This window comes from Atractosteus spatula, chromosome 7 (assembly GCF_055471065.1).
Source record: "Atractosteus spatula isolate fAtrSpa1 chromosome 7, fAtrSpa1.hap1, whole genome shotgun sequence".
In the NCBI taxonomy this organism is placed as follows: domain Eukaryota; kingdom Metazoa; phylum Chordata; class Actinopteri; order Semionotiformes; family Lepisosteidae; genus Atractosteus; species Atractosteus spatula.
The window spans coordinates 15,188,186-15,214,312 of record NC_142712.1 but is presented as its reverse complement, the minus strand read 5'-3'; the positions used below and the strand labels follow the sequence as shown (position 1 = coordinate 15,214,312).

Here is a 26,127-nt window from a genome sequence, read left to right as displayed (position 1 = left end):
ATTGAGGTGGCTGCTTTGTCTTCTCATTTATCACTGTGGGAATCTGAAGGCAAGCATCACGCTTCCCAAACAAACTACAAGATAAACAAAACAGCAGCAGTGGGAGTCACATCTACCTACGCTATTTAGAGAATGAATTTACATCTATGAACCCCCACTACTGAAATGTAGCACCAGGAAGAATAAAGGTGATGTAGCTGTTTGCTACTATAGCATATTTGATTTCTGAGTTTCCCCCGTAACTACTTATAACTGTATTAATTAAAAAAGTACGGAGTTCTAGTAGTAAATCATATTAATTGCCAAAGTTTTAACTTCTCAAGTTCAACATTTGTGAAGCAAAGGTAAAAAAAACAAACTGAACAGTAATTACTGTACATACTCATAGCTTCCTTTCAGAAATTTACCCGTCTTGTCTGTATTCACATATAGCTTTTAATGAGCAGCAGAAAATAAGAACTGGAACTCCTTAAAGAAATGGCACCCTTCTCTGTTAAAAATTAGCATCTGCAAATCGCTCCAGTTCAGCCTTGACACTCTTCCGAAAGACAGGATATGACTCCTCACATGGTCACTTGTTCCCACTGTTTAATTCACACAAATGAAGCAGACAGAATTAGTGTCAGATAAGGGGCTCTAATATGACTATGTAATATCATATAATATCACTAATATCACTCTGTTTGTTACACAGGTCATGTCAGAGTTCCTGTGGGCTCATGGGGTTTAAAGTAATTATTTAGCTTTAACTATGCAGTTACGTCCTTTTTTCAGAAAGCTATTAATGAAGCACTTCTCTTTCCTACGCATTTTCTACCAATGTAACCAAGACATAAATTTATTCCATAAATACTGTAACACAAGCAACGCTCTGCATTTTAATTTTCAAGAGGTTTTGTAAGACGTTCAGGGATTCTTATCAAACCAGAAAGGAAACAATTTCTTTCCCTGCAAAATCTGTCTTGTTCTGTTGTGGGTTCCTGTTAAAGATAAACAAATTAGATTGCAGTTCAACACTTCAGAAAAGCTTGCCAGTAAACAACAAAACTTCACATTAGTTACTGTGAACAAATTATTACAAGTCAACGTCACAGCTGAGTGCTACACCTAAGGTACAATAGGTCTAGGAAGCAAAGGTCAGAATTCCATGTTATGGGACTTTCTCTAAACCTGGAAATTACAAAACTGCTTTGATAAGGTACAGAAAGTCTGGAACTTAAAACTTATAATTCACACAATGAAAATGAAGAACACACCATGGTTATCATATTCTGACCATTGCTTTATGACCCCTGTAGTGATGATTACTTTGAAAAGCTTGAGGTCTCAAAATGTGAGAAGTATAAAAACCTTCTTCTAGAATGGTAACTGAAACTAGTGTGTGCTGATTATATCACTGTAAAAGCCAGAGCTGTACTTCAGGATCTCACATGACATTGTGTATGTCAGCTGCACAGGATACTTTCCTCTGCAGGACACAATAAAAAGGACATTCAATTCTCTATCCCAAATGCACTCTAATTTAAGAGCAATACTGACACCTTGTGGAGCTTCCAACAAATACTACAGTTTTGGTTTTGGTTCATAAATTCAGAACATTACATATTTCATTTGGGATTAATGCAGTTCTGTAGAGGATATTTAATAATTTAACTACAAAAAATCTTAACTCTCTCTTATGTACTCTTCCCTATCTCTCAATGGTGCAAACACAAATGTCAGGGCCATTTGTTAAGATCATTGGCTGAAGGTCTAAGATCAGAATGTTGGAATACATTCTTAACAAGCTTTCAGAGACTTTTAGTACTCTTATGCTTGTATATCTGAGATATAAGTATCATTGTAATCGTCAGCGTTGTGTGTCAGCTGTGTTCTGCTTTGGGCACTGTAAATAAATTTCAGAATCACCAGTCTGAACTAAAAGATAGATCTTTTAATTAAGGATGTGCTGTGCTTCATATTTGATTTTTTTTTCTGTTCTCGTCCACTGAGATTGAGTAAAGAATACCCAGGCCTGAACTCACAACGTCTGAGCAATTCTGTCTTCAGTCGGCAGAGTGTGGTTTCAGCACTGCCATTGTTTAGATAGACCATGCTTAGAGAGCTATTCAACAAATAGCTTGACACAGAACTTGATAATATTCTAAGATCTTTACTCTCCTTTTCATATCTTTCTAATTCTACCAAAATATATCTCTGAACACAAGTAAAAATAAGTAATTCTGCCTTTATACAGCACTTTCCATCCCAAGGTCCTCAGAGTGTATTCACATTGCACAGGCACCACTTCCATCCACACTGAAGTGCAGGCACCCACCTGTAGGTGGCAGGCGTTATGTACCAGCAGCTCCACAACACAGCAGATAAGGAGAAGCAGAGAAGGAAGAAACTGCTTTATTAATCTGCATTAAGGGAGAACATTAGGCAGACCAGACTGGGCAAGCCAGAAGTGGAATTTAGCCAGAACACTGAACAATACAATTCTACGGATCCTTAATGACCAAGTAGTCAGGATCTTGTTTTAACATCTGATCTGAAGCATATTACCTCCTAAAGCACAGGTATTTAATTGGAAATTCTGGTCCAGAAGAGAGTGCAACCTACTGATCGGTCAACAGCTCTACTTACAGCGGTATACCATGTGTCCTTAGAGGTCTCCCTGTCCTCTACTGGCCAGACCTACCACTAGCTTCTGAGATTGCTCTGACTAGATCAGGCTACAAAATAGTCACTCAACTGAAAACAAAAGGGGTTAATCTATTTCAAGCGAGAATTGTTTGGAATGCAAATATCTTTGGTACTCCAATCTGCTTTTGAAACACAGGATCACACAATTTTTATCCCAGGCTGGCTCACAGAGTTTAACAAGATATGGATTAGTGGCTGGTTAAAAAAAATAGCTGCCACTTGATAGCTGTCACAGAAAATAAATTACCTGAAATACTACTGGGCATAAGTCTATCTACTCATCCTTTACAAATGATGAACGGGATGTACAGTATGTTATTTATTGCTTTGCAGTACAAACACAAGTGCATTCAGACATTATCACATCAGGATGAGGCATATAAAAACAGAGAATTACAGTATGTACTTAGCCCCTATTACAATTTTAAATTTACTCCTACTATTCCTTTTGATTCAGCAAAAGGGAAATGTTTGGACTGTTGTTAGCTAGGACCATTCTACGAGCAGGGATTTTCTTGTTCATACTATTTTATGTTTTATATCATTTCTCACATATCTTCACAACTATACTTAACAATCAGCTGAAATAGAATTCTCTTGGGAAATTAGATTAACTGAAGGAAAAAAAAACTCATACTACAATTCCTAGTTCTAAATAAAAACTAATCACACTCTGTAAGTGATGACAGACTGACATGCAGATTCCTGCTGTGCATATAACTTGTGAAACTATATTTTCAATTTATTTTCTAAAATAGAAACTGCACTTTGCATTAACATGTTTCTATAAGCCTGAAAAGAAAATGTTAATACTGAAATCAACAATTACCTGTTCAAGGCTTCTGGCCTGTTGTAGCAGCTCTTCTCTGTATCCTTCTGCGCGTTTTGCGTGGAAAGAACTTCTTTGGCTTTGAATGACAAAAACGATCTCCTTCAAATCTAAAAGACAAATGAATAAGGCAGTCTGAAATCCCCTTTCCTCATTTCCGCGTTTACCTTAAAGACAGTTTAAAATTAAAGACACAAATTTCAACATATTCCATGAATATTGTGAAGAGTTGGTATTCTTACCAAAAACTGGTACAGAACCATATGCCAAATCATTAAAAAGCTGTAACAAGGTGAAACCGTGAAGAAAAGGTTATCTGTATGAACCAAACAAAAGCAGACCTCACAATTTCATTGTCTTCACTGGGAATTCTGTATTCAAGCCAAAACGGTTTCCCACAGGGCATTTCAGTCATTGGCACCTTGCCAACACATAATATATTTTTCAAGTCATCTAGAGCGCACAATTGCTTTTCAGAAACTTTTAAAAGCAATAGTCGTTCGGGATCATTTGCTTTCTCCTTTCAATTTCTTGCTTATTTCATAGAGTTCCGTGGGTTCAGTGATTTCCCTGCTGTCATTTCTGCTTTGATTATCCTTTGTCATGCTCACTAATAAATGGGAAAAAATAGACTTTTCAGAGCCTGAAGAGAGGAAGCGTACCAGGATAAACAATGTAATCTGTTACAAGTGGGCTTCACAGAACTGTTCATAATTTACAATGTATAATAAATACAAACACATTATAAAATCCTGATAAATATAAAAATAGATATTTAATAAGGAACAAGAACATTTACTTAAGTAAAAAATATTTCCATGAAATACAAACTTACCTGCACAATCTGTAGCTACGTGTAGCTAAATCACTTCATAATCATACCTCATTTGTTTTTAGCCTTTACTGTCAGATTAAAGTTAGGCTTCATTTGCAAATTAAAAATTTCCAGGACTGCTATTATCATTACCAATTTATATTAAATACACTGTTTAGACATTTTACTGTACGTCTAAAGATAATACATATGGTTACATCTAGAAAAATATATATTGACAATTAATAAATACTGTAGCTGACTGGCTTGGATGCTCAATAAAAAGTAATTCCTGAACAGCTGCCACCCTCTGAACTGGTTTCTCATTGAGGGATTAAAGGTATGGAAATGGCAACACAAAATACTTCTAGAAAGGGAATACTGTATATGAAAGGTCAGTTATGGTAAACTAAAACAATCTCTAGCTACATATTCTGAACTCAGCTATGGGACCTCCATGCTAGGCACCAGCACCTTCTCATAACATGAAAACTTTAACAATTTAATGCTTAATACTTTAAAACATAGACATGAAGAGTAAGGGAACAGGACAGGATGTGGCAGCCTGCGATTTGCTGCGCCACTGACATGTCACAAACTCCGCGTGCTGCCAGAGTAGATTGCCGGGAGGCTCAGAGGATGAATTCTGAATGAGCAAATATGCTGCTTTATTTTATTACGGTGGTGGCAGAGTGTGATGGCAGGAAAGGGGCCCCATGATAGCCAGGTTTGCACCTGGCTCACCAACAGTCTGCTGGCAGGGAGCAGCGAGATGATGCTTACCTGTGCAGCCCACAGGAGGGGGAGGGGAGGGGAGAGCGACTCCAAAGATGGAGCTCAAGTCCGAATGAGCTTGAAAGTTTTGGATTGAGATACGAACTGTTAGTCACTGGTGCCTGTTACAGTCAATTTGGTCGATCAGTAGTGACAAAACTGAGGAGGCCTCACCAGAATAGATTCGCCAGACTCCAAGGTTGTTTGGTTTGAGGGGCTGAAAGAGCTACAATACCTCTTGTGGTTCAGCCTCTTGGGAGAACCACCAGGGCTAAACTTTAGAATTGTCTAAGACTACACAAGCTATACTGCTTGAACAGAGGGAATCGATCATGATTTTAAAAAAAAACTTGTTTTTCATAATACTTTCTAATTTCTGATTAATGCTGCCATTTTTCAAAATCAAACAAGTGCTTTGAGGTGTCTGGTGAAAGCTCTGCTGTCCTCTCCTGGGAACAATTACACAAAGAGGCATCACAACTGTTCAGAAAGCTGCATTTCAAAACCTACTGCTCTAAAACTTCTCCAACTCAACAATATACTGGTTATTGGGCAAACAGTTTTCAATTTAGTGGAAAGAATGTATCCTTTCTCCTAAAGCCTCTATTTATCTTCATACTCCAGCAAAGAGTAGTCCTCTGATTACTGGATATACTTTGTAAATCTCAGTGAGCTTATATCCGTCATCAGCCACCAGGCCCGTAAACACTGCCAGTTTTTGGAATCAAGTTTTCAGTAACTCTGTAAGTCTAATAGTCCCTGTTAAATCTCCTACTGCTGACTTTCTGAAATTGGTTCTGCAAACCATAAGGTGGCCCACCATGAAAATGCTCAGCAAGGCAATAAAACCTGTAGCGCATTTAAAATGGCTGATTAAACCCTTGTGAGCTTCTGATAAATGCAGTGCCTGTCTGCTGATAAGCTAATAATACATTATTAATGCTAAATTCTAAAAAACTCAGTGTAAATCCTTTAGATGGCTTCTTCATTAACAGGTTTACATACATAATCAACATTAAAAGAATTTGTGAAACAAGTTGGAAAGAAGAGAGAGATCTTTGTAAATGTGTTTTTTTAATTATTATTTTAAAAGGCCACGGAACTCTGTGACATATATTTATGGTACGTAAAAGGACTACACCAAAGAAATGCTTTATTACTTCATTGATAAAAAGAAATCTACTCATTATAATGAACTCATAAGAAAACCATCTCATGCTAAGGAATAGATGGAAAAAATCCTATATTGATAAGTTTCCAGTCGCCACTGAGAGTAAACTGAAATTACCCCTGTTCATTTCCATAACTCCAGAGCCACATAAAAATGCTTTGTAGTGTTACTGCAAAGGTACAGCTTAGAATTTTATAGCCAGAGACTATTCCACATAGCACACTTAGAATTACCAGTTACTTCCTCAGTAATCACCTCCGCTCTACAAATCTCATAGTTAGACAGGATGGATGAGGAAACTGCATGTTATTTATTTCTAAATCTTTGGCCATTTTCTGCACTGCAACCTCCTTCAGTTAACAGTGAGATGAGGTCTGATACAGGTCTCACATATAGCACTGTAACTTCCTTAGAGTGCTAGATTCCTATACCACAGCCAGTTTATAGCTCCATAGCTAGCTCAAACCCCACAATACTGGCAGGGCTTGTCATTTCATTTACCACCCAGAAATCTTCACCACTTGAGCCACAATATAGAATACAGTGCTCAGACTACTCTCTGAAAACATAGAGCGCCCCAATATAAAATATTTACTTTTTAGATGTAATGACTTTCCAAGAACATAAAAAAATGACTGACAGACACATAATTAAAAAAGTCATCACTTAATAAGATAATATTAACTTCATTAAGAGGCTTGCCATAGAAGAGAAATACTGATGCTTTAAAACTTGTTTCCTATAATACCTATCAAATTACTTGTAAATGAGGAATATGTAACAGCCAGTACTACCCTACCCTTTTCAGACAGACCTAAATGGATACCCCGCTGCTCTATACAAGGCTAGCAATCAGAAGGAATGTCACCAATCAGTTAGTCAATCTGATTACCTTGCACAAATTTAAATGGCACCTTCAATGCCAAAAACAAGACAAAAGCACTCCTCAATGGCAAAACAGAAGAGGATTTTATAGCATTCAGTGTAGGTGTCTGGCCAGGAGTATAAACGGCATTAAATAACACAACGTCATGCAGAGAAACCCTGAGAGTGAGCATAAAAGCAGAGAATAAATCACTTCAATGAGACACTATCTTCCAAAAGCCGTGGAGAACACACAAATGTTAAGCTTTTATCTAAGCTTTCTTTATACAGTCTATTCCACAGAGAAGAAGCAACACAGATAAAACGCCTCCTTACTCTCTGGAATAATTTAGAACGAAGTACAAAAAGGGAGTGAGCATCTGTCTGACATGAATAATGTGAACAACTGAAGGTAGCATACTTTACATTGTCTTCCTCCTCCTTGGGATGGGAGTGTGGTACAGGAATTAGCACCACTGTTATTAGCCCTTCCCATTATGATGGGTTAGACTTGGATGCATGGCATAGTAACTGACCCCCCACTTTTAATCAGCTAGGGGCAATTAATTTCAGTAATTGCTGAGTGAAATTTGATGAACTTCTCCCTGGAGAACTGAAACAACTCAGGATCAAATACTGCAAAAGACTATCGGCAATCTCTCTGTCACTACTCTTCGTGCCTTATAATGCAGCCAGTCAGCTCTTGTAAGACCACGAATGGCTCTTCCTAATGAGAAACGCTGGAAGGGTGGTGTTGTACCATTAACATTGAGGATTCGCGCAGAACTGCAGGTTTCATCATAATTTTCGAGCAGATGTGCAGGTTCAGTAAAACAAGTCAGCTCACCTTCGGCCTCAACGGCCACAAACCAGAAGTCAATGGCCTTTCAAACCATCAGCTACTGTGCCCACCATAAGTATTGGGACTGGGAAGTCAAAATTGCTATTTTTGCTGCATACTCAAGCAAATTCGGATTTGAGATGAAAATGAATGTCTCAATGCATGTAAGGCAAAAGTACAGAATGCCACCTTTTATTTCTGGGTATTTTTATGCATATATGCTTTAACATTTTAGAATATTAATACTTTTTGTGTTCCATTATTCCCCATTTTAGGTGAGTATTATTCTGTACTGTAGATATCCCTCCTTCACAAGTCTACTGTCAAAGAGGATTTATAGTGACTTTAAACAACTGCTAGTCAGTGCCAAGGACTGGTAATTACATGTATGCCTTAAATAAATGATTTAAACGAATTATTGTGTCATTTTGTGGCATTCTTCAAACATAGAACACAGGAAACATAAGCCTGTTTACGCCTTCACAGTTGACATGTTCTTTATATGACCAATTGTTGCCCATTGCTCTGCTTTTAAAACTGGAATCTCAATGTCAAGAGAGACATATCAATATGTAGTGTCATACTCTGTCAGAGAGCTATTAGTCTGATTCACAGAACAACAAAACTATCTATTTCTGTTTGTGACTGCTGTGCAAAAAGCAATCGGCTTAGGCATGGGAAACATTGTCAATAGATTAGATTTCTGTATAGGGCAGAAATCCTTCTCATTCGAATGCTGATTGTTTCTCTGTAAAACTGTCATGCATGAATGAGTCGCATCATTTCTACCTATAGATTAAAAGATTTTGTGCAATCAAGAACTAGTCTTTCATTTTTTTTTCTACTTTTTTTTCTCCAGCACTGCGGCTGGAGGGTTTTATTTCTGGAAAGTCAAACAAAATAGACAGAGAAATCTAAATTTGTAAATATATAAAAACAAAGAAATGCAAAAAATAAAAATCCGAATAACTACAACTTCAGTACGGCATGTATCAATTTACAGATTAAATGCAAGTGTGGGATGACTGATAATGTTAAGTGGGCTATTTTATTCTAATTAAGTTCTGGATAGCACCAGTTCATTACACACAAACTTTTTTCTGCAACATTTGAAATGTAGAGCTTTTATTGGATCAGCATCCAATAATATAGGCAAACTAATCAAACTATTATAGCTATATACTGTATATAGACAATATATAGAAAACTATTTACACTGTAGACAATAGCTACTGCCTATTTTTAATCTGTGTCACAAAGAGCAATATACACCTAACACCTAATTGCATAGTTCCACCCATCCACACATCACTGAGTCTTGAGAAGGTGCTGAAATTGGTGATAAACTGGTGTTTGTGCTATAAAGGTGGTGTTATCAAAACTCTTCCAAACACACAAGAACAAAAGTTGAAACCAACATGGCAAAGAATCAGCAGTTAAGCAATGGTTCTAAAAAAATGTTTCAACGAGGCCTATTTTATTTTTTCATCTGTGATAAACAGCAGAACACTTAAACAAAACATGCCAAATAATTATACTTTAGTTTCATATACCCTACTGTAGATGTTTAAGTTGAACACTTCAAGGTTTTAACGGGCAAAGCATAAGGCCAAGCATCACTTGTGTATCATCTCAAAAGGTTAGTTTCAAAAGTAACTTGTGGGTGTTCTAATAAAAGAACAGGGGGATAAAGATTTTTTTGCCCTGAACTCTGAAGTAATTTCCATGAGTATTGAAAAATTAAAGAGCCTCATTAGAAGTCTCTCCCTGCAACCAACTTTCATGGATGTCAAGACACCACACCTTAATGCAGAGTTAAGAAGATTTCTTTTAATCAGACTCATCACAAATTCAGCAGTCCATGCCCCTAAAGATTACTCTTATAATGAGCGCTGAATACAGGCTTAAACTCCTCTTTACATCAATAATTTAAGCTCGGAAGCAATTTATTCCTCACAGATTCAGAATGCAAAGTTTCACCGCAAGGATTTATCTGCATGACTTTTTCAAAATTGCATGGAGTCAACTTATTTTGCTATAAAAAGGCCAAGCAAACTGTAGTTCAGTAGCTATACGTCAACCCTGTTAAGAGTTTTCTAACTATATTGCATAAAAAGGTATGGAATAGGGCTAATGGAAGCACAGCCAGCAATTATGTCACAGAAAACAAAAACAATTTGGAGGCAAGCCATAACATATCTCTCATACTGTACCCTTTCAGTGTATATTTAAAAATACAATTTAAAAAAAAACTTTCCTAATCAGGAATGTTGATCCAAATGTTTGTCTTCATATTGTGACATCCTACTCTTCCAACCTCTGACTTGTCAATAATTATTTCACAATAAGCACAGTTTAATTTCACATTGCTGTGAGACTTCTGCTCACCCCGCTTCACACTATACTAAACTAAGTGATTTTCTAAAAGTGCATGCAATAAATGGGATATACTGTAATAAGGAGGACAAAGACAATTGTGCTTGAATTTCCAAAATACACTTGGTAGACCCAAAACATTTGTTTATATACAGTAAATGAAGATGCAAACCTATTTTTCAGAGGGTATAGTACATGTTAAATCTGAACCCCAAGCTTTTCTCCCTGTCTGTGTGTCTCATGGAGAGCAAGTTGGGGTATGCGAAAAGACAAACTCCTCATACAAGAAATTGTATATGGCCAATAAAGTGATCTTAACTTATTAGGCAGCTCTAGTAGAACTGGTAAAGAAAGATCGGACAAATATATTTGATCAACCAAGTAATATGAGTAATATGCTGTAGTTGTTTTACATTTGTATTACACTCCATGTAATAAAAATGTGGACTTACAGAAAAAACAAAGCATTTTGGCTTGGAAAAAATACAGCTCCAACAACACCTAATACTTTACTTCTACATCTCGTAGAAGTGTGAGTATTGATATAACTTGATGATCGATATATTCTCCAGGAGCAAGACAGCGAATGGTGGGGGTGACGTTTGCCATCCCATCAGGTGGGCTTCTTTGTCAGGAACCTTTTCCACTGAGCTGGATGCATCTCATTCTAATTCTTTCTCAAGCCAGAGTCACGCCAACTCCTTGATCGTGGACCAGTGGCTTCTGAAGCCCAAAAACAACAAAACTGCAGAGATGAACAGGCCAGTGCAGCTTTTTCTGCCTCAAAAAATCAACTCGGCTTTGATGTTCTGTTGTGTTGGGGTTTTTTCTCCCCACAGACAATAACACAGGCCCTCGCGCCAACTTGGCTCCCAAGTGTGTCAGGATACATTACATTGCCTGAGCGTGATTTCTGAACTCACTCACAGCGCTACATTTGTGCTTTTCCAAAGCAAGTGCTTATGAGGCAAATGAGGGCCTGCCAGCTCCTTTTGATGCATTTTCTTGAGCTTTTGCTTTCATTGTTGACCCAGTTCACAGAACAAGAGGCACGTTTAAGAAACTCACAATTGTGATGCTTTTGATTTCTCGAGTAGCATTCAAACACAACAACCCACTATTAACCCTAAGAGTCTAAATTTATTTGGGTTTTTTAAAAGACAAATAACTAATTATATACCATCACCTTCAATAAATTAAAAACAAAAATAGACATTTTAAGATATTGAAGATTTCAATGCGAACATGGTAGAGTCCTATTAAAAATATAACTTGGACATCTGCATTATCACATTTTAAGGTGGTCTGTAATTCCTTAGTTTTTCAAAATGCTTGAAAAAATGACATAAATGTGAAAAAAATCAGATGTCGTTCCTTGAAGGTTTTGAAGTTTTATGGACACAGTACAGATAAAACAAGAAAAATTGTGCCCAGTTTATTTTCTGAAAGTCATATAGGCAATCAAGAAAAAAGAAAAGATGCACATTTTCAATTCCTTTTTAAAACTAACTTTAAAATATAAACGCAATATCAGATAAATACAAATCTGAATAGCCAGTGTAACTAAGTAACAAGGGCATTACTAACTTCTGAAAACATTATTTGGAAATTATTTAATTAAAAAAATAGAAGAAATATGATCAAAAGTACTTAAATTCCATTCTCCCATTAATTTATTTCTTACCTAGTGTATTTGTTTGTTTACTGTTGGAAACTGCATTCTGCCAAAAAATGATTCTGATGCACAAAGCCCTGAGGATTTTGTTTTATTCCAATTTTTATAGTTTGTTTTGATTTGTGCTTTTCCATTTTTCTCTAGTAACTGCAAAAAACGTAAAAAAAGCTTTTTTGTTTGCTTGAGCATTTTGGCAGGAGCTGAAATTAATAATTGTCTGAAAGCATTCCTTCACCTGAACCTGATTAACATTAATTCTCAAGACACAAAAACAAAGAACTACACTGTAAAAGTTTAAGAATTAGCTGCGGTTCTAATTTTTATATTAAAATGTCAAAAACTGAAGCTTTTATTGTTTTCAACTGAGAAAGTCTCACACAAAATTACCTCATATTTGCTTTGTAGTCATGGAAGAAAACGAAACTAACAAGAGGGACAAATAATGATCCAATTAATGAACAACTTCCTTCACAGAAAGAGAGGCAAAATCTATTTAAGGAATGAGGCAATTAGCAAGGGAACAAGAATACATTAAAACATCTGTTTCTAACAATCCAATTCGCAGTTATTTAAAGGTTAGAATGTTTAGCACTCACAGCCAAAGAAAATCAAAATGCACACAAACTCACCTAATTGTCTTTCATTGAAATGTTGATCATTTCTCTGAATCTGTAAGGAACACAAAGAAATTAGAAATTCCCCAAAATATTAGGCTATGCTATACAACACCACATATGACATATCACCTCTGCAAAAACAAAATGGTATACTCACTGAAGAAATACTGTACAATCACTGCTTTTGTTTTACAACAGCTTCTCCTTAAACTTCAAATTTATCTTTGCTGTTTGTTCTCTAAGAGGAGATATGATAATAGGGTACATTGCTGTTTTTTTTATTTAAATGCCAAAAGATTTCACACAGCCCTGTGTCTTGGAAAGACATTTACATTGTTTTGTAAAATGTGTGCTCCAGTTATTCTGGGAACCTTTTCATGATCAACACTGGCTGACTGAAAGTCCGGCCACGGTAGATCACAGTGTCCTCTGGTTTTTAGTCCATCACTGGCAGTTATTTGCTCATCCAAACTGATGCAACACCCCTTTCAAGCATGTCTGGTAGAGCTGGCAAATTTAAAAGGGGCTTGTGATTCAAAGTGCAGAGCCATGCGAATTCCCTGAAGTTTGGAAAGAAGTGTTCCATCACACAAACCAAATAATTAATCAGTCAAGAACTGGGGTAAAACTGAAAGCCAGAAAACACAAGGGGCCATTCAGGAACTAAATTTGATGTTTCTACAGAAGACCTTCATCTAGCAAAGCTCTGGTTTGTGATCAGATCAACCCATAAAGGGTATGGAAGTCTTAACCACTTGCTGCTTCTCTTTGCTCTTGGCATTACACGTCTCATTCAATGGATTATAGGAAGTCAAAGGTGCTTCACTGGCCAGTGTATAGGACAAGTACTATCAAAGCCAAAACAAAATAACACAATAACTCTTGTACAAAACCGATCTTCAATTAGAATGAGTCAGATGGACAAATATTTCACCCTTCTCTCACTTTCCTACTCTTATTCCACCAAGCTCTATTTTCAGTCATCTTTCCTCTGCGTTTCTTATGCTTCCTTCCCACCCTCATCCTCTCGCCTTGTCCTATATGCCGGCGTCACACTACACGACTTTTCCTAGGATTTTCAGTCGTAGCCTTCATTTACATAATCGTAAGAAAATCACAGCAAGTTATAGAGAGTCGCAGCGTGCGCCCATAACCAGTTGTGTAGTGTGACACCCCCGCAACTCAGTCACAGCGCTCTTAACAGCCACTACGACTCTCCATGACTTGCTACGATAAAATCAAACTGGTTTGATTTTCTCGTAGTGAGTCGCAAGTCAGAAGGGTGGGAAGTGAGCCACATCTGTACTTCTGAAATAATGTGCCCATTATATTACACGTTATAGCGCAATACTAATTTGTTTCCAACATTTGCTTTAAAGGTGTTTTATATTTTTAATTATATTTTTGAAGATGTTTATTTGTGGAAAAAAATGTCTATGTTACATTTTTCATGATGTTTACACGCTTGTTCTCCATGTTGTTTATTTACTTTCGTGCGGTGCTCCTCTTCCTATTCCCGTGTGCTCCACGTTGATTGGCTGCCAAAAGGAGGCAGTACTCGCAGTATCTCGCAGTACTTTTGCGGCACAACAAGAGATTTGGAACCGTGATAAAAAGTCGTGAGGGAATCATGTAGTCACCCCCTGTGATTCCTAGTCATATAATTTGACAACCTCTAAGACAGAAAAGGCAGCAAGATTCAGCAACTGCAGTCGTTAAATTTGACATGCCCTCCGACTAGAAGTCGTGTCGAGTCGTTTAGTGTGACGCCGGCTTTAATCAATCACAGCCCTCAGTCTTATGAACATAAGAAAGGTTGCAAACAAGAAGATGCAATTCAGTCCTTTGGAGGCCTTTATATAATTGATCCAAGAATCTCATCTAGCTGTTTCTTGAAAGAACCCAGGGTATCTGCTTCAACGACATGGTACTTTACTAGATTGTTTCAGGCTGCTCACAATATATTTACTCAGTGTCTCTGCTGAACAGCTACATACCGGCCAGCCAGTGGAACTTTGTGTTGGTCCTCTTTTAACAAGTCTCATAATTTCTTGTCGTTACCATGAACACTGCTTAGCAAAACATGGGGAAAAAAAACACTGGAAAGCTATTTATAGTAAGAGAACCGGTGGAACAGCAATAACATGAAAAATAATTTCTTTTTGAAAAAAATGTCATGAGAAGTATTCCTTTTTTAAAGAGGGCAAACTATTCTGGGCATGTGACACAAGATGAAACACTCTAATCTCTTAAACAAGTCTCAATACTTAAAATGTCTTAATTCCTGCCCATGAGAGCTAGAAGTAACATGGCACTTTTTATATCCAGGCCCTTTGTAAGATTTAATCCCACTGAGTGTGGCGCTGAAGATTCTGATACAGATGGACCTTGTACAATAATTTGTTTTGTTTTTTTCATTTTTGAAGTGCCTTGATTTAACCAGATGACAGGGATACCTTTTGCCTTTTTTCCTCACCTTAACCTTATCGTTTGCTCATATTTCATTCTTGTTAAGACAGAAGCTGATCAAAACCTTCAAGGTATTCTAAGTTAATAAAGCTTGAAAGGAAAAGCTCAACGCAAACCACTGAGACACACCAATCTTTTTTTCAGGCTTGGTTATACTAATCATTTATCAACAACAAATGTCTTCACTCCACTGAATTCAGTACAGTGCAGTGGAAATACCTACCCAGGCAGCCATGATTTTAGTTGAAATGTAAAAAGAAAGCCCTTAGCAATTTTAACAAATAATACACATACTGTGTCTTCTAAAAAGATTCTTCCTAATTGTCGGTTTTCAACGCACAGGCAGCAAAACTGCTTTGCTTCAAGGAGTGCTGTATCCTCAATTAAAGTATTTCTGCTTTCTCTTGCAATAGCTGTCAAGAGTTTTGCTTACTGGAAACCAAACTGAGTAATCAAAATCACTGCATTAAAAAGATCCTTGAAGCAGCGTTCTTTCCTTTCTTCCTCAATCTGTACAGCACAAAAATAAATTACAAGTCTCTTCAGTTCTTGCCGAAGCCACACAACCAGTGACATACTGAAAGAACGTATTAAACTGAAATTGTTTTGATTTCTAAACACCTTTAGACTGACAAATACTCTATTCCTGGCAGAATAATTTGCTATCCTTTTCTCTGTCGTTTAGCTGAAACACATTAAACGATTCATAAATCATTATTGAGGCGAGTGTGTCACTTTTATTTGAAAAGCATCACACTGCCTTACAAAGCACAGCGATGGCATTCTCAGAGGTCTACCAACATATCCATTTAAGATGCAGCTAAACAAGCACAGGAAACAGCAACATGCCTTAATCTCCTATTTCAAACAATGCAAACAATTGCTCCTTCAGCCTAGTGTTGTCAGTTTTACATGTTTTTCACATTATTTGTAGAATTTATTAACTTCCTACCCTGTTTTTTTTAAGGAGTGCTCTGGTAGGTAGTTTCACTCCAAACTTTTTTGAAACTCAGAACATAAAGGTTTCCAACAAGAAGAAGAGGAGTTTCGGTTCATCTAACAGTGGTTCTCAAACTGTGGTATGTGGAGTGTCCCCAGGTGGTACTGTACGCCAGATGACCCTGGAAATTTGTTGTGTGCACTGAAAAATTTGGAGTTAAAAATTGAATAATTACAAATTATGTACATTTTTCATCTGTAATTAACTTAATCGGTTTCAGAAAGCTTGAGACGGGTATTTAGCTACGTTGATACGGCACGCGCTAATACTTGAGTGTTCATACTCCTCTCGAGCTTTCAGAGATACGTTCGCCAACAGAACAAGTGAACAAATGAATACCTCGCAAAAATCAAGTATTACGTCATTGCTGAAAGGAACAGACGCCAAGAGTACTGATCCCAGCTCTGATAGATCACGCACACCCATTGAGAATGAGGAGGATTATACAGTACATTGGCCACTAGGGTTACCATATTTGAACATCAAAAAAAGAGGACACCCTGAGAAACTTTCCTATTGCCTTATCTGGGAAGGGGGTCGGGATGGACAGGGTTTTCAAAATATCCCAGGTTTTATGTTCATTGTTAAAGTAACTGTAATGATGCTTGACTGTGTGAAATGCATAAGTCCCCTCTGCTGCAATAACAGTATCCTCTGTTTTGCTGCCAGATTTTACAAAAGAATCTGTTAATTTGGTTGACGAACTCTCTCCAAGAATTGCCTTTTTGTGTTTGTCTGAGTCAACAGGAGCTTGCAAGTCAAGTACACCTTTATTTGCCATGGAGACAAAAGTATCAGCCTTACACACCAAGCATTCAGCTTCCCAGTCTTCTCTGCCACTTTGAAACCATGGAAATGTATTTTTTAGTTCTGCTGTGAATTTACACTTTCACTTTTGGCATTTGAGGGTAGGAACATGAGAAACAAAATAGGGAGCCTTTCGAGGAAATGCTTCTGCACTGCACAGACTGAGTAAAGACACTGATATTGACGCCTGATTTCGCTCTCTCATGACATAATCATACACGTACAGGATGAAAACTGAACGACAATGTAGGTCGCGAAGCGAACTAGAGAAGTTAAGAAACTCTCTCTTTCTAACCATCTTTATAACTTTTGTTAATTATTCTTCATGGTGAAATTAATGGGATCAAAATCCCGGAGATTTCTGGATATTTTAAAATTCCCCCGAGATGGAGATATAAGGATCAAAATAGAGGACATGGCTGGGAAAATCCAGATGGATTGTAACCTTATCGGCCACCAACACTAGTTCTTCTGCTGAACTTGACATAGACAGCACTGCTAGTGTTAGCAAGCATTGGAAAACGGCTACATGGTGGTATGATCCAAATGAACTAAGTGCTCAGTGTTATTTTTATTATATGTGTGTGTGTGTGTGAGTGTGTGTGCACGCGTGCTCATGTTGGTCACTGAGATTTTCTGGGGTTCCTATGAGAAGATGACTTGTAAGTGGTACTTGGATGCTTTGGTTTGATCGGGGTGGTAATTGGTCCAAAAAGTTTGAAAACTTGTTTGGCTGCTGTTATCTAACTAATCCAAGGATCTCATCCAGCTGTTTCTTGGAAGAATCCAGGGTATCTGCTACAACAACATGGTACTGTATTAGCTTGTTTCAGATTTCCACAAGTTTGTGTAAAAACATGCCTCCTGTTCTTAGTTTTAAAGGCATTTTCCTGTAGTTTCCATTTGTGCCCTGTGGCTGTTTTTAACTGTTGATTCTGAGGAAGTCCACTGGGTTGATTTTGTTACTGCTCTTGAGGATTTAGAATACATGAAACAAGTTCTCTTTTTATCGTTAGGGACTGGTAGGCAAAATAAGAATTGTGAGCACATACAGTAAAATAACAGTTAATGATTTTCCTCATCGCTTCAACACAAACTGAAAAAAGCATCCGCCATTTACCTATATTGAGAGTGTACGGTCATGGATATATTCATATGAAAAACAATTGATCATATTTTATAAAGATGATGTACAGTATTATGAAAAGCACTAAAGACAGTTCACAATAAAGAAACAGGCAAATGAGATGGGCGTGTACAAATCTATACTACAAAATTAAACAACTGAAATAAAGAGAATAGGTAAAGGAAAGCATGCATTCATTTTTCTGCATCAGACAGGGAAGTGAATGCACATGCACTACTTCACCACTGATTAAGATTACATTTCTCCCAACAGTGGATAACAAGCATTGGCTTAATAAGGCTTAACATCTGACATCTGGCCCAGGGATCTTCCACTTCATGAGGCCTGAGCAGCGAATCTATGGAGCAACATTAAATATGGAAGTTACCCTAAGGAATATTTAAATATGGAAGGGACACATCTGCCATCACCAACAGATCAACTATGAACTGATTAAATCCCACATGCTTTAACAAAATTATAACTTTCTTTAAGTATAATGATTCTACGTGGAAACAAAAACATTGAAGAAAAAGAACTGGAAAGGTATAAGCAAGGCAGATGCATTTGGTAAGGCTACTGAGGGAAGGTTTGTACTGTATATATTTCCACAAAATACATACGTTACCAGAGTGAAAACTAGTAACCGTAAAGTTAATTTACAACTGAATACAGAATACTGAAGGATTTTGATTCAAAAATACTTTACATCCTTTAGAAAGTTCAAATGTAATTTCTGATAACTTTCAATGGCTTCAAAGAGCACTGCTACTGCACTTCACTTTCTGTTCTTTCATGCCTCCTTAGGCACATCCCTGTTGTGAGCTCCCTGCCTGATTATCTGTTAGGCCTTCGACTAAGAAAATTTTGCTATTCTTAGTAAATATTCCAGCAAAAGGACAGGACAGACCTGTCAGACCCCATTAGCAGGGAATATCCAGTTAAAGCTACATAACATCAGGCCAATCTTACAAATTTAAGATTCAGGTTTGAGAACAAGAACAATATTAACAATATAATAAAGAGATACTTGTTTTTTGGCCATGCTTGTTAAATAATGAATAATAATGAGATACTTGTTTTTAGCTTTGGAGAAAGCAGGTTTCATTCCCTTACACAACTGCAGAAGACTGGTGTTGAAGAGCAATGCTATAGTCAAACAGGAATCACCAAAAATAGTAATCAATACAAAAGGCATCAATTTGGTTCATACAGAGAAAAAGGATACATTTACTACTGTCTTGAGATTCTCTTCCAGTATAGTACTCAGTTTATTGCACATTCAATACCCCATGGCATATCATGCAGACGTAAAGTAAGAAATCATTATACTGACATGGAACAGATCAAGGTGAGATATAACAAACCAACTGTTCTTGTGGAGAGCTGCAGTCTAGGGTATCTGCAACACTTTTGTATATATGGAACATTTTCTACAACTGTCTCTGCTAGTTCTCAACAGTTCTCTGTTGCAGTAAAAAACAGGCTACGGCAGTTGACATATTCTCTGTTGTTTTTTTCCCCATCATGATATCGGGACATTTTTTAAAAATCCATTTTGAGTTCAAATATTATGCCTATTTTCACTTTTGTGCTTGTATATTTCTTTAACAGTCTGGGCATGTACAAATGCACAAGAAGCTTTTGCAAGACATACTAGTTCTGCATCCAAGCTAAGTGATTCCATTTTTACGCCTCTCTTTTGCTCACTTTAACAAATGAGTGGGAGCAGTGTTACAAGGTGGCAATGACCGAATCCATCTGAACAAAACAACACGCAAAAACAAAACAAAGAAACTGAAAGAATTAATAAAAGCTGTTTTTTTGTATGTGGCCATAGACCCTTAATGCAAATTAAATGCTAGGCGCTAGTGCTTCTGCACTGCAACGTTTCCGTCAATCTTGAGCAGTAAACAGCTTTTCAAGGTGTTGAGTAGCGGTATGTGCTAGGATCAGTGTTGTAAAAAAAAACACATTTTTCAAATACCCAGACCTACAGCTGCTTTTCACACTAAAATAAGAACAGAATGTTTCACTGAAAAATTCAAACCAGCCACATTATAATAACAGATAATATAAAGTGCACATTTAGTTAAACTAGAACATCCATGATGGAACCCTGCAGTTTTTGTGCAACAGTCTCTCTTAAGAAGTGGTCTCGCAAAGACAGTTGTTTGTTAGAACAAAATGAAAAGAAAAAGTCTATTTTAAATCTCACAACGTTAATATATTCCACTGTGATGTTTTTTCTACAGGGGTCCTTCACTAGACTTTTTTGGATATCAATAATTTATTTTTATAGCTTAGAGTACTGAAGCCTTTAACACTTTCATCCTTTGTGCTCAGGTGATGTGTTTCTCAAAACACAAGTTCCTTAATCTCCTCTGACAAGTGGTTTTCGCAATTTGCAGCGTGAGCCTAGAGATCTGATGTGCTTGATAAAAATACATCATTTTCAAGTTGTGGCAATTCAGGTTTCATCTCAACATAAATCCTGCAATAAATAAAACATCCATACATCCCTGACTTACTCATCTCATGGCTATTACTGCCATGAGAATTCAAACACGAAAGTATAATTTTTAGAAGACAGAGTGACCATTGATCAGCTAGCTTCTGAGTTGTATTATAAAGGCAGAGCTTTCCTTTTAATTGGAATTGATCAAACATTTTTTTTTCCTCTGACTGAACTGACACTAATGACGGCTAAAATGGGAGTGAATTGCAATCTGGCTTCACACATCAAGGATGAGCACAATTTCTGCTCTCCTCCTGAAGCTACTGATTGCAAATTAACACGAAGCATCATGACTGGGCTACCTGCTGGGGGCTTGTTATGCTTTGAGCATTCAATTTTCTGGATCATTTACAGCCTAATGTGAAGCAGGGATTTTTTATTTCATTTTTTTGTAGCAACTAATCACCCTAATCATAGATTTAATCCAATTTGCCTGGACTTTATAAATCACATGATAAAAATTATTTTTACAACAAATCTCTGAAACTCTAGCTACCAACAGATATTATAATTTGGTTTCCATTTCTTCCCTCTGTAAAAAGCAGTGCACAAAAACATTCCATCCACAGAAGTCTCTTTTGGTTACACTCTAAACAAACAAGCTCAAAAATAAGGTACAAACACATGGAGTCAAAATCACAGGATTTAAATCAAGTTAGATTAAAATTATATAATAAATAATAATAAAAAATATATAAATCAGTAAGACTTAATTTAGAATATTGTACAGTTTTGACCACCACTTTACAAAAAACATTGCTGCTCTGAAATCAATCCAAGAATGTCTATGTACATTCCCAGTCTTTTGAAAATCTCTTATATTGACAGGTTAAAAAAAAGGAAATGTCATTAGCCTTGAATAGAGAAGACTACAAGTGGACATTATTCAAGTGATTCAAACACTCAATGCTGAATCGCACTGAGAATGTTAACCCAAGGGACTTTCAGGACCAAAATACATTTAAGAGTGAGCACAAGAGGTACTTCACACAGAGGCTTTTGGGAGATAACCAGTCATGTTACTGAAGCGGATACTTGAATATTGGAGAACTTGAAGCAAGGACTGGTTTGATTAACTACTAGCAAACAAACATACAAAGAAGAAGTGGCAATTTGGCCTGTCAAGATCATTAGGTCTCTAGTACTGTAGCTCATTGATCCAAGGATCTCATTCAGCCGTGTCTTGAATCGGCCTCAACCACATGGATGGGCATCTTTTTCCAGATTCCAACAACTCCTTATGTAAAGAAGTGCCCGTGCCTACATTTCTCTGTTTCAATTGCACTTTCTGAAGAGGCACACTCGATTGACTTTGGGGGATTATGAATACTTAAATTTGGTGACTTATGAATCACGTAATCTTTCTTATGTTCCTATGTTTCAAGAAAACGCTCAAAAAGCTAAGGTTATTAAAGAAATTAACAAATAGAGTAATGTACACAATCACCAAAAAAGGCTGGCTGCAGATATTAGGTTACAAACAGTACTTTATCTGTGGTCTTGCTTATTTTGATAGACTAATACACATTTTTGTGATGGCAAAATATGCAACCTTATTTCTGTCATACAGTGTTTAAATAATGGACAATAGTAAGTTGAGTTATGTTTTTTTTAAAATCTACCAATTATGCAGGGGTCGTAATATTATCTGCTTTAAAACTTAAAACCTTGCTGTTCTGTATCCTTCTTTCGGCCTTCAGTAATTTCGCAGTGTAAGAGCTGTTAAACTTATCCCCCATGGAGGTGTTCTGTGGCAGCTCTGTGAATTTAACAGATGCTGTAGCAATCTAAAAATCCAAATCTAAGATGCTGAGACTATCACACCTGCACAGTGAATTCAAATTCTCTCTATAGTCATGGGGGGATGGGAATGTGCAACATCTTCTAGCATTAACACAAGAGACCTCTTATTTTCACCTGTAAGTATCATGATGTCGTACTATCTAAACTGCAAAAGTGCAGCAATTAAGGTCACTGGTGTCCCAAAAAAATCATAAGCAAGGAAATTTTTAACTCTTATCTCTGACTGTCCTGTCTTTTTTTAAGTAGTAGTAATCGATTGCCTTCATGGTCTGTTTCTCTTTCTGGCATTAATACAAATATAGCTCAAGAAAACAGTATTTTCCAGAGTGCTACTGTTGCGCATTACAATGATAAATACCTCTTTTGGCTTAGGCAAATTCTGCTATTCTGTGATAAAGCGATGCAAAATACTGAAAACAAATAACAAATAAAACTAATAGGGCACAAAAATTTGGACTTTAGAAGGAGTTTTTATCGCATGAGGTGCTGTAACACTTTTCTATTCCTTGCCATCAGCAGCAAATCTGTTCAATGAGACTAATAAAGGGGACAGAGTCCGCTTGATGCATTTTAAAAGGTAGTTAACAGAAAAACAACAAAGTACAGGATCCCTGTGCTGTGAACAAGGAGACAGAACACAGAAATTTGGTGCTCACAGGGAATCTGTGAAGGACAGATCTGACTAAGACAAGGAGAAGTCATTGATCCGCCCTTGAGAAAAACACATAAACTTGAATTCAAAGGCACTTGGTGACTAGAGCCTTTGCAGCACATAGCCCTGGGGAAGCTAATAAGAGAGAAACGTGGACATGAGGAGGCATAGAAATGAGCAAGATGTCATGGCTTAATATAAGCTTACCCACACAACACACAAACAACTCTGTACTAAGATCCAATAAAGTAATCCTTACCTGCAAGGAATCTTCTTTATAATCCCCAGCACAAACATCCACAGATACTAGAGGGAATAACAAAAAAGGGCTTGAGTCAATAACTTGATGAATTCAAATGTTAGAAGCTCAAGAAAAAAACAAACAAAGGAATGAGTCAATGCCAATAAAAACACACAATGCCCTTCTTGTTGAGTGCTGGGAAAAGCAGCGACCCTGAAAAATAAGATAAGTGATGAAGCCTTTCAGAGCATGATTATTAGCCTCTTAAAATGACCCACAGTTTTGCCATTTTCCTACCCAGCAACAGTAAAGCACAACAATTCTGAACAGCCAATATACACTGAATGGCCCCACAAAACCCAGACAAACGCTAAATTACTCCACAAATTAGACAATTCGCACACTTTAAACAATTAATACCTTCAGTGTAAGGAAGTCCAGAAAACCCTCTGATATTGGAATCTAAAAGAATAGTTGCACATACAGACACCATAGTGCCTGTTACAGAAGAGGCCCATTAAACACAATCTGTTAACATCATCACGAAGTGGGCTTTTAAAAAAACTATCTTTATATTGCCTTGAGGTAGAAATCCCATCAGTCTGCATCAGTCATTGTTTCTTATTCCAAAAATAACCAGGGATTATCTTTACAATTAGAGCAGAGGGGAAAGGCAAAAAGAAATGTTGAGCACAGTAAATCCCATTCAATAAGAAATGACTGCAGAGACAAAACAGTTAAAAACGACAGTGCAAAGGGTAATTCTAAATGGAAAAGCTGGGCATTTGGTGAGACTGTGTTTAATACACTGAACAGATAACATAACATGGGCGGGAACATTTTGAGGGACAATACTGGGTGGCTCAATCAGTAGTGGTACTTGTTTCGAGACAGCCCAGCCACTGCTGGCTCTGCTAAGATGCATCACCAAAATGACCAGGACACAGACAGAAAGGAGCAGGCTCAAGTCAGTCGCTATTGACTTCATCCACTGTTCTCTAGCAGTGATGTCAATGAGAGACCTGTTACCATTCCAGCCACAGGAAACTCTCTGGTGACACACACTGAGAAGCTCTAAGCTATCTTTTGACGTACGACTCCGACAGGTGAGCGTATCAGACGGTTAAAGAACTTGTAACCAATTAATAATCACTGATTCAAAACAAAGAGGTATAAAATTATAAATAACTCATAATTTCATATTTAAAATATCTTTATGCATTATTTAAGAAATTATTATAACGTCAGCAGACTACCATACTATTGAAAATCGAGTATCTCATCTCAACTTGAAATTATAGTTAGTTATGTATCTGGATGCGTCACCTTCCTTATTCAGTATTCTGTGGGCAAAACCTATGTACTGTAACAGATTCACATCACACAAGTGAGACCTTTATTTTTGTTAACAATTTTGCACAGTAATCCACAGTGCCACTCAGAGAGAAGTCAGAAAAGAAGATTGCAAAAGAACCAAGAACAATAATGCAAAACTTTTCTTGGTCTCTTTGTTGCAGTGCCACAACACTAAAAGACATGTAAAAGCAGAAGTAAACAGTTTACAAGAGAATAGGTGTTTAATAACAGATGATAATAAAGAAACTGTAAACAAGTTAATGAATTTTTCATGCAGGTCTCTACAATAAAAAACACCAATAGAATGCTCCATGTTATAGGAGTTCCATCAGTTCTGGGTAGTCTAATTTTAGAACTGACACAAACATTCTGCAGTGGCTAGATAGCCTTACCAACTAATACAATTCCAGGCTCTTTTGGCACTTCACAGTTTTAACTAAGGCAATGAGGAATGTTATCTCTGACATTTCAACTCATAGAAAACACAGGAATAGTGATATGGCAACATCGCTTGGAGATCTGCAGTTGACCGATTTCTTAAAAAGGAAAATGAAGTGAACAATGAAACTAAACACTGATCAGTCATACAGTACTTCTGTTACTGGGGACATTATGGAAACGACATTAAAATCTGAATTAGAAGAGCAGTTACAAACCAACAGCATATTAAAAGGCAAATACCATTTAGAAAGGTCTTGTTTAATCTTTATAATTTATTTCAAGCAAGCAACAGGGTCAGTGGATTATACTAAAATATGCAAATTGACATATTTAGATTTCCAGAAAGCGCTTGATAATTCTTGCATAAAAACTTAGGCCACATATTATACACCAAAGGAACCCAAGGTTATATATCCACACAGATTGAGAGCTGATTAACTAACAGGAAACATTGGATGATCTTAAGGTATATATCCTCTGATGGGCTGATATAAGCAGTGGGGTGCTGCAGTGATCTGTACCAGGCCCATAGGTCTTCATTATCTACACCAGTCATTTATATTCTAGTACAATTTGCAAATAAGCAACATTTGAGATTAAAACAGCAGGTGGGTAGCAAAAAGCAGCCAGGGAATTGCAAAAAGAAAAACAGGAATCGTGAATGATTAAGACACTTGCCACATGAATTTATCATCAATAAGAGCAAAGGGAAGTTATGCCCAAATTAATCAACACACTAGTAAAGGCTTTGTTAGAATATGTTCAGTTCTGGTAACCATACCGCTATATAAAAAGGATATAAAACCGTTGTAATGATTTGAAAGAACAACAGGTAAGCTTCCTAGTCTCAGAGGTTTGTCAATTTGCAGACAGACTATAAAATCTTAATCTCATCTAGAACACAAGAGATTGATAGAGGAAAATATAAACAGTGTAAACCCAGGAGATTATTTCACACTTGTTACAGAAATGAGGACATGAAGGTACAATTGTAAACTATAAGGAATCTATTTAAGGCATAGACAGCAAACACTCATTTACACAAAAATATGCAAATATCCTAAA

The 26,127-nt window shown here is 36.9% G+C and overlaps 1 protein-coding gene across 3 annotated transcripts in view; it reads right to left on the bottom strand.

Moving 5' to 3' along the window:
* The window catches only part of b3glcta (beta 3-glucosyltransferase a), a 94,505-nt gene that overhangs the window by 60,112 nt on the left and 8,266 nt on the right, over nt 1–26,127 (bottom strand). For all 3 annotated transcript variants that reach the window (XM_088920104.1, XM_088920105.1, XM_088920106.1), the window contains exons 2-4: nt 23,284–23,330; nt 12,662–12,701; nt 3,518–3,627 (exon numbers count right to left, since the gene is read on the bottom strand). In XM_088920104.1, the coding sequence (XP_088776230.1) occupies nt 3,518–3,627; nt 12,662–12,701; nt 23,284–23,330 (197 nt within the window). The remainder of the gene's footprint in view (nt 1–3,517; nt 3,628–12,661; nt 12,702–23,283; nt 23,331–26,127) is intronic.